Source organism: Anopheles marshallii, chromosome 2 (genome assembly GCF_943734725.1).
Source record: "Anopheles marshallii chromosome 2, idAnoMarsDA_429_01, whole genome shotgun sequence".
Lineage (NCBI taxonomy): Eukaryota > Metazoa > Arthropoda > Insecta > Diptera > Culicidae > Anopheles > Anopheles marshallii.
Window position 1 is genome coordinate 11,728,636 of NC_071326.1, and position 15,854 is coordinate 11,744,489.

General features: G+C 47.0%; 2 protein-coding genes across 2 annotated transcripts; one reads left to right on the forward strand and one right to left on the reverse strand.

The window, feature by feature from the left end:
* Nucleotides 1-6,704: 6,704 nt before the first annotated feature.
* Nucleotides 6,705-8,451, forward strand: LOC128708066 (G protein-activated inward rectifier potassium channel 3-like). The gene is made up of 5 exons (XM_053803024.1): nucleotides 6,705-6,895; nucleotides 6,953-7,074; nucleotides 7,250-7,405; nucleotides 7,465-8,235; nucleotides 8,318-8,451. Exons 1-5 carry the CDS (start codon nucleotides 6,705-6,707, stop codon nucleotides 8,449-8,451), a joined length of 1,374 nt encoding a protein of 457 aa, XP_053658999.1.
* Nucleotides 8,452-9,519: 1,068 nt separating this feature from the next.
* On the reverse strand, nucleotides 9,520-11,464 carry LOC128709210 (sal-like protein 1). The gene is made up of 2 exons (XM_053804193.1): nucleotides 11,162-11,464; nucleotides 9,520-10,746 (listed from the first exon to the last, which is right to left on the reverse strand). Exons 1-2 carry the CDS (start codon nucleotides 11,462-11,464, stop codon nucleotides 9,520-9,522), a joined length of 1,530 nt encoding a protein of 509 aa, XP_053660168.1.
* Nucleotides 11,465-15,854: the final 4,390 nt, after the last annotated feature.

Genomic DNA, 15,854 nt, shown 5'->3' on the forward strand with positions numbered 1-15,854 from the left:
AATCGCTGTTGCCTGCTGGTTTGGATGCTCTCCTAGTATCAGAAATCGATAGACATCGCGTTTCTGTAGAATTCGACTGCACCGAGATGAAAGATTCCGTACGGAAAGAGATGCCGGGATCTTCCCGCCTGTTCTGTCACACTAACACTATCGATCGCATGCTAGTGTATGTGACAACACTAGCAGATCCTTCATGATGATCAATGATACCATGCGAAAGCGAGTAAGATTATCATGTACTGGAATATCCCCAGCGAATGTCACCGTGCTAGAGTGGGACAATCATCAAGAGGAATCGCTGTTGCCTGCTGGTTTGGATGCTCTCCTAGTATCAGAAATTAATAGACATCGCGTTTCTGTCGAATTCGTGTGCACCGAGATGGAAGATTCCGTACGGAAAGAGATGAAGGGATCTTCCCTCCTCTTCTGTCACACTAACACTATCGATCGCATGCTAGTGTATGTGACATTGCAACACAACACTAGCAGATCCCTCATGATGATCAATGATACCATGCGAAAGCGAGTAAGATTATCATGTACTGGAATATCCCCAGCGAATGTCACCGTGCTAGAGTGGGACAATCATCAAGAGGAATCGCTGTTGCCTGCTGGTTTGGATGCTCTCCTAGTATCAGAAATCGATAGACATCGCGTTTCTGTAGAATTCGACTGCACCGAGATGAAAGATTCCGTACGGAAAGAGATGCCGGGATCTTCCCGCCTCTTCTGTCACACTAACACTATCGATCGCATGCTAGTGTATGTGACATTGCAACACAACACTAGCAGATCCCTCATGATGATCAATGATACCATGCGAAAGCGAGTAAGATTATCATGTACTGGAATATCCCCAGCGAATGTCACCGTGCTAGAGTGGGACAATCATCAAGAGGAATCGCTGTTGCCTGCTGGTTTGGATGCTCTCCTAGTATCAGAAATCGATAGACATCGCGTTTCTGTAGAATTCGTGTGCACCGAGATGGAAGATTCCGTACGGAAAGAGATGAAGGGATCTTCCCTCCTCTTCTGTCACACTAACACTATCGATCGCATGCTAGTGTATGTGACATTGCAACACAACACTAGCAGATCCCTCATGATGATCAATGATACCATGCGAAAGCGAGTAAGATTATCATGTACTGGAATATCCCCAGCGAATGTCACCGTGCTAGAGTGGGACAATCATCAAGAGGAATCGCTGTTGCCTGCTGGTTTGGATGCTCTCCTAGTATCAGAAATTAATAGACATCGCGTTTCTGTCGAATTCGTGTGCACCGAGATGGAAGATTCCGTACGGAAAGAGATGAAGGGATCTTCCCTCCTCTTCTGTCACACTAACACTATCGATCGCATGCTAGTGTATGTGACATTGCAAGACAACACTAGCAGATCCTTCATGATGATCAATGATACCATGCGAAAGCGAGTAAGATTATCATGTACTGGAATATCCCCAGCGAATGTCACCGTGCTAGAGTGGGACAATCATCAAGAGGAATCGCTGTTGCCTGCTGGTTTGGATGCTCTCCTAGTATCAGAAATCGATAGACATCGCGTTTCTGTAGAATTCGACTGCACCGAGATGAAAGATTCCGTACGGAAAGAGATGCCGGGATCTTCCCGCCTCTTCTGTCACACTAACACTATCGATCGCATGCTAGTGTATGTGACATTGCAACACAACACTAGCAGATCCCTCATGATGATCAATGATACCATGCGAAAGCGAGTAAGATTATCATGTACTGGAATATCCCCAGCGAATGTCACCGTGCTAGAGTGGGACAATCATCAAGAGGAATCGCTGTTGCCTGCTGGTTTGGATGCTCTCCTAGTATCAGAAATCGATAGACATCGCGTTTCTGTAGAATTCGTGTGCACCGAGATGGAAGATTCCGTACGGAAAGAGATGAAGGGATCTTCCCTCCTCTTCTGTCACACTAACACTATCGATCGCATGCTAGTGTATGTGACATTGCAACACAACACTAGCAGATCCCTCATGATGATCAATGATACCATGCGAAAGCGAGTAAGATTATCATGTACTGGAATATCCCCAGCGAATGTCACCGTGCTAGAGTGGGACAATCATCAAGAGGAATCGCTGTTGCCTGCTAGTTTGGATGCTCTCCTAGTATCAGAAATCGATAGACATCGCGTTTCTGTAGAATTCGATTGCACCGAGATGGAAGATTCCGTACGGAAAGAGATGCCGGGATCTTCCCTCCTCTTCTGTCACACTAACACTATCGATCGCATGCTAGTGTATGTGACATTGCAACACAACACTAGCAGATTCTTCATGATGATCAATGATACCATGCGAAAGCGAGGAAGATTACCATGTACTGGAATATCCCCAGCGAATGTCACCGTGCTAGAGTGGGACAATCATCAAGAGGAATCGCTGTTGCCTGCTGGTTTGGATGCTCTCCTAGTATCAGAAATCGATAGACATCGCGTTTCTGTAGAATTCGATTGCACCGAGATGGAAGATTCCGTACGGAAAGAGATGCCGGGATCTTCCCGCCTGTTCTGTCACACTAACACTATCGATCGCATGCTAGTGTATGTGACAACACTAGCAGATCCTTCATGATGATCAATGATACCATGCGAAAGCGAGTAAGATTATCATGTACTGGAATATCCCCAGCGAATGTCACCGTGCTAGAGTGGGACAATCATCAAGAGGAATCGCTGTTGCCTGCTGGTTTGGATGCTCTCCTAGTATCAGAAATTAATAGACATCGCGTTTCTGTCGAATTCGATTGCACCGAGATGGAAGATTCCGTACGGAAAGAGATGAAGGGATCTTCCCTCCTCTTCTGTCACACTAACACTATCGATCGCATGCTAGTGTATGTGACATTGCAAGACAACACTAGCAGATCCCTCATGATGATCAATGATACCATGCGAAAGCGAGTAAGATTATCATGTACTGGAATATCCCCAGCGAATGTCACCGTGCTAGAGTGGGACAATCATCAAGAGGAATCGCTGTTGCCTGCTGGTTTGGATGCTCTCCTAGTATCAGAAATCGATAGACATCGCGTTTCTGTAGAATTCGACTGCACCGAGATGGAAGATTCCGTACGGAAAGAGATGCCGGGATCTTCCCGCCTGTTCTGTCACACTAACACTATCGATCGCATGCTAGTGTATGTGACAACACTAGCAGATCCTTCATGATGATCAATGATACCATGCGAAAGCGAGTAAGATGACCACGTACTGGAATATGCCCAGCGAATGTCACCGTGCTAGAGTGGGACAATCATCAAGAGGAATCGCTGTTGCCTGCTGGTTTGGATGCTCTCCTAGTATCAGAAATCGATAGACATCGCGTTTCTGTAGAATTCGACTGCACCGAGATGGAAGATTCCGTACGGAAAGAGATGCCGGGATCTTCCCGCCTGTTCTGTCACACTAACACTATCGATCGCATGCTAGTGTATGTGACAACACTAGCAGATCCTTCATGATGATCAATGATACCATGCGAAAGCGAGTAAGATGACCACGTACTGGAATATCCCCAGCGAATGTCACCGTGCTAGAGTGGGACAATCATCAAGAGGAATCGCTGTTGCCTGCTGGTTTGGATGCTCTCCTAGTATCAGAAATCGATAGACATCGCGTTTCTGTAGAATTCGACTGCACCGAGATGGAAGATTCCGTACGGAAAGAGATGCCGGGATCTTCCCGCCTCTTCTGTCACACTCACACTATCGATCGCATGCTAGTGTATGTGACATTGCAAGACAATACTAGCAGATCCTTCATGATGATCAATGATACCATGCGAAAGCGAGTAAGATGACCACGTACTGGAATATGCCCAGCGAATGTCACCGTGCTAGAGTGGGACAATCATCAAGAGGAATCGCTGTTGCCTGCTGGTTTGGATGCTCTCCTAGTATCAGAAATCGATAGACATCGCGTTTCTGTAGAATTCGACTGCACCGAGATGGAAGATTCCGTACGGAAAGAGATGCCGGGATCTTCCCGCCTGTTCTGTCACACTAACACTATCGATCGCATGCTAGTGTATGTGACAACACTAGCAGATTCTTCATGATGATCAATGATACCATGCGAAAGCGAGGAAGATTACCATGTACTGGAATATCCCCAGCGAATGTCACCGTGCTAGAGTGGGACAATCATCAAGAGGAATCGCTGTTGCCTGCTGGTTTGGATGCTCTCCTAGTATCAGAAATCGATAGACATCGCGTTTCTGTAGAATTCGATTGCACCGAGATGGAAGATTCCGTACGGAAAGAGATGCCGGGATCTTCCCGCCTGTTCTGTCACACTAACACTATCGATCGCATGCTAGTGTATGTGACAACACTAGCAGATCCTTCATGATGATCAATGATACCATGCGAAAGCGAGTAAGATTATCATGTACTGGAATATCCCCAGCGAATGTCACCGTGCTAGAGTGGGACAATCATCAAGAGGAATCGCTGTTGCCTGCTAGTTTGGATGCTCTCCTAGTATCAGAAATCGATAGACATCGCGTTTCTGTAGAATTCGATTGCACCGAGATGGAAGATTCCGTACGGAAAGAGATGCCGGGATCTTCCCGCCTGTTCTGTCACACTAACACTATCGATCGCATGCTAGTGTATGTGACAACACTAGCAGATTCTTCATGATGATCAATGATACCATGCGAAAGCGAGGAAGATTACCATGTACTGGAATATCCCCAGCGAATGTCACCGTGCTAGAGTGGGACAATCATCAAGAGGAATCGCTGTTGCCTGCTGGTTTGGATGCTCTCCTAGTATCAGAAATCGATAGACATCGCGTTTCTGTAGAATTCGATTGCACCGAGATGGAAGATTCCGTACGGAAAGAGATGCCGGGATCTTCCCGCCTGTTCTGTCACACTAACACTATCGATCGCATGCTAGTGTATGTGACAACACTAGCAGATCCTTCATGATGATCAATGATACCATGCGAAAGCGAGTAAGATTATCATGTACTGGAATATCCCCAGCGAATGTCACCGTGCTAGAGTGGGACAATCATCAAGAGGAATCGCTGTTGCCTGCTAGTTTGGATGCTCTCCTAGTATCAGAAATCGATAGACATCGCGTTTCTGTAGAATTCGATTGCACCGAGATGGAAGATTCCGTACGGAAAGAGATGCCGGGATCTTCCCGCCTGTTCTGTCACACTAACACTATCGATCGCATGCTAGTGTATGTGACAACACTAGCAGATTCTTCATGATGATCAATGATACCATGCGAAAGCGAGGAAGATTACCATGTACTGGAATATCCCCAGCGAATGTCACCGTGCTAGAGTGGGACAATCATCAAGAGGAATCGCTGTTGCCTGCTGGTTTGGATGCTCTCCTAGTATCAGAAATCGATAGACATCGCGTTTCTGTAGAATTCGATTGCACCGAGATGGAAGATTCCGTACGGAAAGAGATGCCGGGATCTTCCCGCCTGTTCTGTCACACTAACACTATCGATCGCATGCTAGTGTATGTGACAACACTAGCAGATCCTTCATGATGATCAATGATACCATGCGAAAGCGAGTAAGATTATCATGTACTGGAATATCCCCAGCGAATGTCACCGTGCTAGAGTGGGACAATCATCAAGAGGAATCGCTGTTGCCTGCTAGTTTGGATGCTCTCCTAGTATCAGAAATCGATAGACATCGCGTTTCTGTAGAATTCGATTGCACCGAGATGGAAGATTCCGTACGGAAAGAGATGCCGGGATCTTCCCTCCTCTTCTGTCACACTAACACTATCGATCGCATGCTAGTGTATGTGACATTGCAACACAACACTAGCAGATTCTTCATGATGATCAATGATACCATGCGAAAGCGAGGAAGATTACCATGTACTGGAATATCCCCAGCGAATGTCACCGTGCTCGAGTGGGACAATCATCAAGAGGAATCGCTGTTGCCTGCTGGTTTGGATGCTCTCCTAGTATCAGAAATCGATAGACATCGCGTTTCTGTAGAATTCGATTGCACCGAGATGGAAGATTCCGTACGGAAAGAGATGAAGGGATCTTCCCACCTCTTTTCTCTCTAACACTATCGACCGCATGCTAGCGTAAGTGACGTTTCTCTATGATGATGACAATGATACCATGCGAAAGCGAGTAAGATGTATGAATTATTTAATTTCCCACACGAATGCCATCTTGTCACAGCTGAGAAAGCTATATATATAGGAAAATATATATTTGAAGTAATACATAACACACTCAAGAGAGGCGAATGAAGCTGCCCAGCTCAAAGTCTCTATAAAAACAATAAAAAAAAAAATAAAAAATAAATAAATAAATAAAAAAAAAATAACACACTCAATAAAACTGAAATACTTCTCTGAACCAGTTTATTGCAATTAGAGCTCGGCTCTCAGGTAGTTTATGTAAGCCAAAACGAAATTAACGAAACACTCTGGTGAAATGTATTTCAATTAGTTTTGCCGCCTCATGGCTCAACGCTGGTCGTGATCGTGGCTGTACTTGTCTTGTCGTTATCAACTGCCTTGAGAAGATGATGCTTTACCAAACAACGCTAATCCACTGCACGTGGTGCGGCGTGTTGCGCTGACGCCAGTGAGAGATCTGGGCTGGATTATGGAGCGGGAAGTTAGTCTTTCACGGGTGGCGATACAAGACAGAGTCATGCGCGATCTACCGAAACTACGCTTGCCGGATGATGTCGAGTCGGGAGTGTTGCTTACGATAGACGACGGCGGTCGTGTTGACAACAGGCCGATGGCTAACAACTGTAGCCCTTCGATTCTCACACCGGGTTCGAGTAGTTCCCTTCGATCACCATTCCGCTTCGATTCGATGCGATCATCTGGAAGGAGGTGAGATCAGGTTAAGCAACGCCATGTTTAGGTCATTGAGCGGACTTTCTTTCCTAGACCCGGACCACCGTTTTATCGACCAGGTTTCAAGAAGCCTCGCAAGCGGGCAGTTTTCAAGAATGGTTACTGTAATGTGAGCGCGACCAAGGCTCCACATCAGCGACTGCGCTTTCTGCAAGGTATGTTTCACAGTGCAATATACATTTAATTGGTGATAGAGTTTCGTTCCCTGCTGAGTGCAGTACTCGGTGTGCACGCCTAAAGGTATGCAATGTTTACATATCCGCTTGTCATCAAGGGAATAATACACTTTATTTATTTGAATGTGGATTGATGTGACGTGAAATGCTGCAGATATCTTCACCACCCTGGTTGATGCACAATGGCGTTGGACATTGCTAGTGTTTGCACTCGGATTCGTAGGATCGTGGGTCACATTTGCCGGACTGTACTGGTTGATCTCCTACACTCACGGCGACTTTGAGGAGCATCATTTGCCACCGTTCCAAGGTAAGCTGAGTGGCCCGAACTGACTAGTTCCTTACTCGTACTAAAACCATCGTTCACAGTGGACAACGGCTGGACACCGTGCATTTCCAACCTCTACTCGTTCACGTCGTGCTTTCTGTTTTCCCTCGAAACACAACACACGATCGGGTACGGGTCGCGTGCAATGGAAGAAGAATGCCCGGAAGCGGTGTTCGTGATGACGCTCCAGTCAGTGCACGGTGTCATGGTTCAAGCCTTTCTAGCGGGAATTGTGTTCGCAAAGATGACACGCTCGAAGCGGCGCGCACAGACGCTACTGTTCTCCAAAAACGCCGTCCTTTCCCTGCGAGACGGTGAGCTGTGTCTGATGTTCCGGATTGGTGATATGCGCAAGAGCCACATCATCGGTGCAAACATTCGGGCGCAGCTGATCCGCACGAAGGTGTCGAACGAGCGGGAAGTGATGCCACAGTACCGTACCGAGCTGGAGCTAACTTCGGACGATTGCTCGTCGGACGTGTTTTTCCTTTGGCCTCAGATCGTGGTGCACCGGATCGACGAAAGGTCACCACTGTACGGGTACTCGGCGGAGGATTTTTTGCTTGAGCGGTTCGAAATTGTGGTGGTGCTCGAGGGTACGGTTGAGTCCACCGGCCAAACGACCCAGGCAAGGACGAGTTACGTCAACACGGAAATCCTCTGGGGACAACGGTTCGAGCCGGTGCTGGTGTACAACTCCGACATAGAGAGCTATGAAATTGATTTTTCCAAGTTCAATGAGACGGTTGTGCAAGACACGCCACGTTGTTCGGCCAAAGAGCTGAAAGAGTGCGGCAAACTTCCACTCAGAGGTAAGTTCTGTCCAGGTGGTGGGGTAGGGGGCACGCATGCAACGAGAGATACATACTCCGGGAGATAATTTGTGTTTTGCAGGGCGTTCCTGTGATCCTCTGGTAGGGCCGGCACTGAGGTTGTCCCATGTGGAGTTGCAGAGCGAACGAAACAATCCACATTTTCTATTTCCCGTGTTCGATCGTCGACGGTCCCGTTCATCTACCGAGCTGTAAAAAGTCATCATCGGAATGCCACGATCGAGCGCCGGTGCCTGCGGGTTGAATCGATCACCACGTGATTAAATATCATTTGTATGATTGTATGAAACAATAAACGGTTAGCCACGAGTGTAATTCCGTCGGTAGCCGCGCGTAGTGCTTTACAATGTCGATGGGCACCTGCAAAAGGGCGGGAAAGTTCCAACGGGAGAAGCTGAAGGCGAACTGTATTCGTTTGTTTAGAAAACCAACTGTTGGGAGGTCAAAGAGTGCATAATTAAGCGGAAGAGGCCGGAAGATCCTTGAAACACCGTGCACGTAGACGTCCAGGACCTGCCATTAGCAGTGCCCGAAACAGAACCCACGGCATGTCATTTCCCCGGTGCAAAAACAAATCGTGACATTGTTGGGCGGGTAGCGGCAGGACAGGGACAACAAACAGAAACAAAACAGAAGAAACAACAATGCAAACGGGCGCTCCCGGTGATGCTTAATGATCGCTTGCAAATGAAATCGCACAGGGAACCAGTGAGCCAGATTCGCTATAGCCATTCCATCGAATCGAATCTGTGTAATCATCTGCACCATCAATTATAGATAACTACATAAATACAATTTATCCACGGCAGCCAACAAACGCAGATGGACGCGCGTGCAGACGGAGAGTTCCGACAGAATCCGACAGAAAGATCGCTGCGGGGGATGTGAGGATGGAAATTTGCATTTCTAGAACCAATTGCGAAATTGAGTGATAATGCGTGTCGGTTAAAGAGTGCCCGCCCCAAGGCCTTTCGGGTGTGTACGGGAAAGCGAGGGAGAAGACAAACAATCGCGTTCGGTTCGGGTTCGTCTCAATGTTCGTGGCAATAAATAATAATGAAAACATTTACGTATAGTTCTGCCTTTCGTCCTGTCCGAGCTATGCTGTTCCCGTGCTAACTTGCTGAGTGCGTTTACTCCTGTGTACATCATCATTAGCACGTTTATCGGCGCTTAGTGTGCTAACTTAAAACATCTTTATACAGCGCAACTAGATCAACTAGCGTTATTGCCTAACATGTCTAAGACCTATGACGACGCACGTCAGCAATTTCCTATCACTTTCACCGGGCTCAGCAGCAATCCAGGATCGGGTTCCTGCTGAAGATGCTGCTCCAACGCCTGTTGTAACTGCAGCTGCTGGTGCTGCGTCTCCTGCTTCACCTTGAGCGGTTTCGGCCGCTTCGTAAGATTCTTCTGATGCAGGTGCGTCTGGTAGTGCTTTTCGAGGTGTGCCTTCTGGCGGAAGCTTTTGCCACAGAGATAGCAGGAGAAGGGTTTTTCGCCCGTGTGCACACGCACGTGCACATTGACCGAGTATTTGTCCTTGAACGCCTTCGAGCAGATCGAGCAGTAGTGTAACGAACGACCCCGCTTCTGGCCACCGTTTCCGCCGGCCGTTGTAGAGTCGCTGCTCGAGCTGCTACTGCTGGAACTACTGCTGGAGCTACTGCTCGAGCTCGTGCCATTGTTGCTGTTGATTTGATTCGATGGCAGCGGATTTAATTCTGCGAGTGGACAGCTACTGCTGTTGTTGTTTGTATCCAGCTTGCCGGCAATCGTAATCGAGCTGGTGGTTGGAGTTGTGAGCGCTGTGGATGACTCCGGAAGCGTCGGAAGCATGGCCTGCTGGTGATGAGTTGTGGAGGAACTATCGGTTACGGAGAAACCGTCGTATAGATACGACGACGGTTCGTTGTAGAGACTGTGGCCCGAAGATTGGAGCGTTATATCGCTACCCGGTCCCATCGAACTTCGATCGCCAAAGCTCGAAAGCTGTATCTCGTTCAGTAATCCTTCCACCGTGTTGTGCAGGCTGATGGCAGTGGCGGGTTGGGCAAGATGATCACCGATCGACGGTGCTGAGGAGGAACCCATCAACGACACGGCGCTCTGCTGTTGCTGATGGTGCGGTTGTACTGAAGGCTTGGCGGTGTAATAATCCGCCAGATCGTAGTTGGCATTGTCGAAGTTGAAGCAATCGACCGCTGACTCGTACGCCGCATTCGGCTCGGTGATGTCGGGTGCAAGTGGCACGGGTGACTCGAGGGCGTTCGTATCGGACCAAACGATCCCGTGTTCTGGCGACTCGTGCAGTACGGTGAGCGTGTAGATCTGTCCATCCGGACCCGGCGCATCTTGAGGTGGATCGCCGGGTGTCGTCGGTGTGGGGCAAGCGGGTTGGCTGTCATACGGTGGCCAATAATGGCTCATCCCACCGACGGACGTGTGCAGCCGTTGGTTCATATCCGAACGCGATGGTCCCCAGATCTACAAACGAAAAACGAAGGCAATTAGAGATCTAGCGCGTAACAAATCTTCAATGGCAGAAGTAGTTAGTAGCACCGTACGGTAGATAAATTAATATTACCCAGCCCAGCTACACACACACACACTAACTCCACACTACCTGGCACCATAAACAACCGTCATAGTGCTGGAAGTGCCGATAAATCATGGCTGCTTTATGTTCTGCCCCGGGAATAGGGGCTCCTGCGGTGGCAATGCATCGGTGGCAGTGGTGTCGGCCCACGCAAAGCTATCACGTCGGACAGCGGTTAGTGTGTCTGGCACGCAACAAGTTAAGGAATACTAGACACCCAGCGCGGCCCATAGGTGTGAAGTCTAGGGTAGGATCTAATTTTTACGATCTTGTACGATCGAGCGTGAATGGGATGATGCCTACCTGATCGAATCCTTGCAGGGGTTGCTTGTTTTGCGTGGTTTGGGTGGGGTACAAGAGCACACCCGGCCGTGGACAACTTCCCGGTCCACCGAGCCCATTCCCCAGTGGCTCCCCGGGCAGCTCGTTGTGAGGGAGACTCTTTGTATCGAGACGCAGTCGCTCTTCCAACGTTGGATGGTGGTGATGGTGGTGATGGTTACTGTGAACGGTAGCCTCCAGTGGGTCGATCAGTTCCTGCTTGATGGCAGTTCCATCGCTGCCCATCAGACCGAGTGTGGACCTCATTTTGGGATCCGTTAGCATTCTGGTATGCCAAGAGCCGTAGCTGAATGACGGAAGGGAAGAAACAAGAGACAAATGAGTGAAGATTAGTATACGGCTAGGCAAAGAAGTTGGCAAACCCACGAGAGGATACCGATGCGTTGCTGGAAAAACGAAGAGGGAGAAACAAAGAGAGAAAGAGAGACACGCTTAACGGCACTCGACCACATCGAAGCAACGATGTCCACCCGTCCGTCGACGTCCGTCGTCGTTAGTTGGCGTAATAAATGTTTTATACGATGATAATTTACACATCATTTGTTAGATGTCATCTAGCCGTCCTCTTGATGGTGTTTACGATTGTTTATTAGTATTTTACGTTTTTTTTATTAATATTGTAAACTCTAACTTTCTTCCGTGCCAGGCCCGACATGTGTGCTGTCGTCGGGATGGCCATTTGTGTCTCCGCCTGAGGAGCAATTATTGATCGTAAAACAATGATTACTTCCATTTGAAGCGGACCGACCGTTCGACTGTCAACTTCTGCGATGGCAAAGGTCTCTAGTAGTCCTCGCGTCCCGCAGGGTTGGCCGCATGGGCAGCGAAGAAGGCACGAGTAATTACGGTAGCATAAGGTAGCGGTTTGCTTGTAAATGTCTTCTCCAACGTGACATTCAAATGCGGGAATTAACGTGCCCGGATTGGGTCGGGTCGTTCGCGTGGTGTATGTTTAAATGTTTAATGTTGACATCTTGATGTTCATTGATGGGATCCCATTCGCGGGAAGCATCAGAATCATATACCCGTACGGTTCAATTAGACGCGAAGGTACTTCAAGATAGAGAAAGCAACGGGTTGCATTTGGTCATGGAAGAACTCTTCACATGAGTGCCAACCACACATCGAAAGTCTGCTTTTTGTTTGGACAGATGCAATACAATCACCGTGGTTGTGTCGTGGTCGAATTTTCGTAGCTCTAATTAAATTATATTAAATTAATCCGCACTTCCACATGCTGCTCTAATTACGGGCTTAAAGCATTCCAGTATTTCCGACGATAAACGAAATCGCTCCGAATTGATCTTCCTTGCCAGGCGTCGGTTGGGCCGCAAATCCTTCCCTTTCCGAAAAGTTAACCACTTACTTTATCCGTGCCCCAGAAACGATGCAATCGTCGCGCACAATTTGTTGCACAACCCGCTGAAAGCATCGCAATGGGTTAGTTGAACTTTTTGCTGATTGCCCCATCGATCCTCCCGGGTCCAACCGGGTCCTCTCTGCGCCGCCGCCCGTTAGCCAGTCAGCCAGCCAGCCCCAGAAGATGCCATCAACACGGCCACTGATCTTGTCACTTCGTTAAGCTTTGAATGACACATCCCCATTTCGGTTTGGAGGGCGGTTGCCCGATCGCAAATCCCGGAACCCCGGGTTTGGACCAATCGTTGGAACGCTGCCCCTGGGTGAGCTTAATGAATTTGACGATCGCACATTGATGACTCGATTGCGGATCGGGTCGGGAGGAATTGCATCGAAAAACTGTGCACACCAAACCCGACGAAACCATCTGGACGATGCGCCTCTGCCGGGTTCGGCCAGATTCGCGTGTGTTGCAGTTGCTTTTTTTTCTTCCTCCCAGAGATGCAGAGAGATTAATTTTGACGGGCGAGAATAAAAAGGTAATGTTTACTGGTCATTACTGTCAAATGCTTCGGCTTAAAATCGGAGTGTCGGGCGACTGATTTTCGGGGGTCCGTGATGCGGTTCGCGGATGTTTCGTTTTTCTTTCTCTTCAGGCATGGCGTACTTTAAAAATGGACGCATCAGAGCAGGCCGATGAAATGTACTTCTTTTATTTTCGGTCACCCCTTATTTCGTGGCTCCGCCAGATCAACGCAGCAGGCGCGTTTGCTAGTGGGAGTTGTGTTGCAAGGACGTTAACGAATCTCTCGGCTGAGTGCATCGCACGATAAGGGTAAATGTAGAGAGTAATGATAAAGCCAAGCAGAGTTTGGCTAAATTAAACAAAAATCAGGATTTGGTGGTTTGTGGTGGAAATTAACGCGCTTGGATTGAAGAGATTATCCACGCAAATCTCCCTTTTATGAAGCTAAGGTTTCACAAAAACAATCAACCCCTGCACCACTGCTCGCCACGAGCGGGATGAACTGATGTTGGGTTGATTTTGGCTGCAGTTAATTTAGTGCCAGGGTAATTCCTAAAAGCGTCGAGCTTCACTTCCCCACCTGCCATATATTAAACCGAACCGCACGACACAATTGCTTTAATGTTTATGTAAAATTAAGCGTCCTCAGTGCCGCTTCGGAATGGTGTTTTGTTGCAGCAAGCCAATCATCTTATGAGGGGCCACAATAACCACAACAGCGAAAAATAAAAAACAGTGCACAATAAAATGATGCTCCGCGCGAAAGCTTTCTCATCACGACAGGCACACTCGCGTAGAAAAGGCTAGCCGCGTACGAACTCACCGGGTGTACATCGTCACCGTGAGCCGACAGCTTTTGATGGTGATTTCGCGCAGATTGCGCCGATTGCTTGCTCACTCTCACGACAATTATATGAAAATTTCCTCCCATCTACATAATTGTGTCCGGGATTTTATTCCACCTTATCCCAAATGGCGGTGACAACAGCAGGTGTAGGTAGTTTCGTTGCAAATACCGCTACGACTGTCTTTATCGGGGATGGGGCTATCGTTTATTTTTTTGTTGTTGTCCACTGCCTCGAACTCCGAATGCGGGAAGATGCTAATCGGTTCGGAAAATTAGGCTTACGATGGAGGGACGGTAAATTAACTCTTCTGCCTGAGAGTGGTATCGGATTTGACGCGAAATAATGGAACCGTAGATTTTTGGCAAAGTGACACAAATTGAGACCGTGGTTTTTGAAAACGGGGTCGTTGGGGTTTTGACGTGCACTTAGAGTGACCGTCAGTATAAACATTTACTGAAGAATCGAAAATTGGGGATGATTCAATTAAAGCGAGATAAACATTGCTCGTACCAGATATTCCAGACTTGTAAGAGACAAAATTGAATCTCCTTGAATTTTGAGGATGAGGAATAGTGGGTACAAAATCCAAGTTAATATACTGATAAACTATGTAAATATATTGACAAAAAATACAATTAAAAGAATATGTTCTCCGTGATAAGGAAATAAAAATACAGAATTTTGATTAAAGTTTCCAACTCCTCGAAGACCAGCAAACCAATTGACTTGACATTTTCATCAGAAATTCTTCACCCTTTTTAGGGGTTTACTTTATTTCCCTTTGGATTTGTGAACAAAGTGGCCAATTTCTGTTCAATATCACTTTTTTTTTAGACTTATCTCAACTTGAAGTCCGTCATTTTGCTAATAAAAAGGTTTTTTTTAGAATTCGTTACGACAAGTATGAAATGTACTAGGTGTACTTTGAAAATTTGTTTCAAAATTTTATTTCTGAATTCTGAACAAATCCCAGTGGGATCGGCAAGGTCGGAATCGGTCTGATTTCTGATAATTCTTCAATCTCTGAGAGCTCATGAATTTTTGAGGATTTATGTTTTTCTGAGAATTTATCAATCTTTTTTATGAATCTGAGAATTTGAATTCGAATCTTTAAGGATCTCAGTGACCTAATTGAACTTTGATGATTCGTGATTTTTTGGCGATTTGCGAAACTCTGAGAATTAAAGAATCTTTGAGGAATAATGAATCCCTGAGAACACATCAATATTTTGAGAACCGAATCCTTATTTGAACAACTCCTCATTAAAGTTTCATTAAGCACAACACGACTAAATTTGTATTCTGCTTCGCGATTACTCCGCAACACGAATCAAACACGCAGTAAATGCAACTCAATTAGATAATTAAGATTGTATGTACTTTGAATGTTTGTACAGAGCATGGCTGTTTTGGTGAATTTGAATTCAAAAGAGCTACGCAACGCAAACACTTATGACTTTCCTCCTTTGGGCGGCGAAATCGTATCGAACGAATGTATGAATATTAATGAGCTACCTCTTTCTGCCGCTACTGTTACCATACGCAGCCGTATCAAAATAATGAATGGTAAGGTGTAGTAAGCATAAAACACCCTATTTCCCTTGCAGCATATAAGCGACTTGCAGCATAATCATAATGCGCGTCTCGATGGCCATCGGTTTAGTGGACTGGAACACTGGTGGCTGGTTGGCTCACGGGGTAAAATCGGCACCGTTTGTTTTTGGACCAGCCGAAAGGGTGTCATCATCCTTCGAGCGGAATGGAATGCACAATTACCAAAAAGCACTGTTTTTCGGTCCATTTGTGGAAAAAAATGGGGATTTTTCCGTTTAGAAAGGTAGAGCAAAGCGTATGATTATGGGGAGGGATGGATGCATGAGAAACTCCATGCGTTTATGATTATCTAAACGGAGGTGTTTTA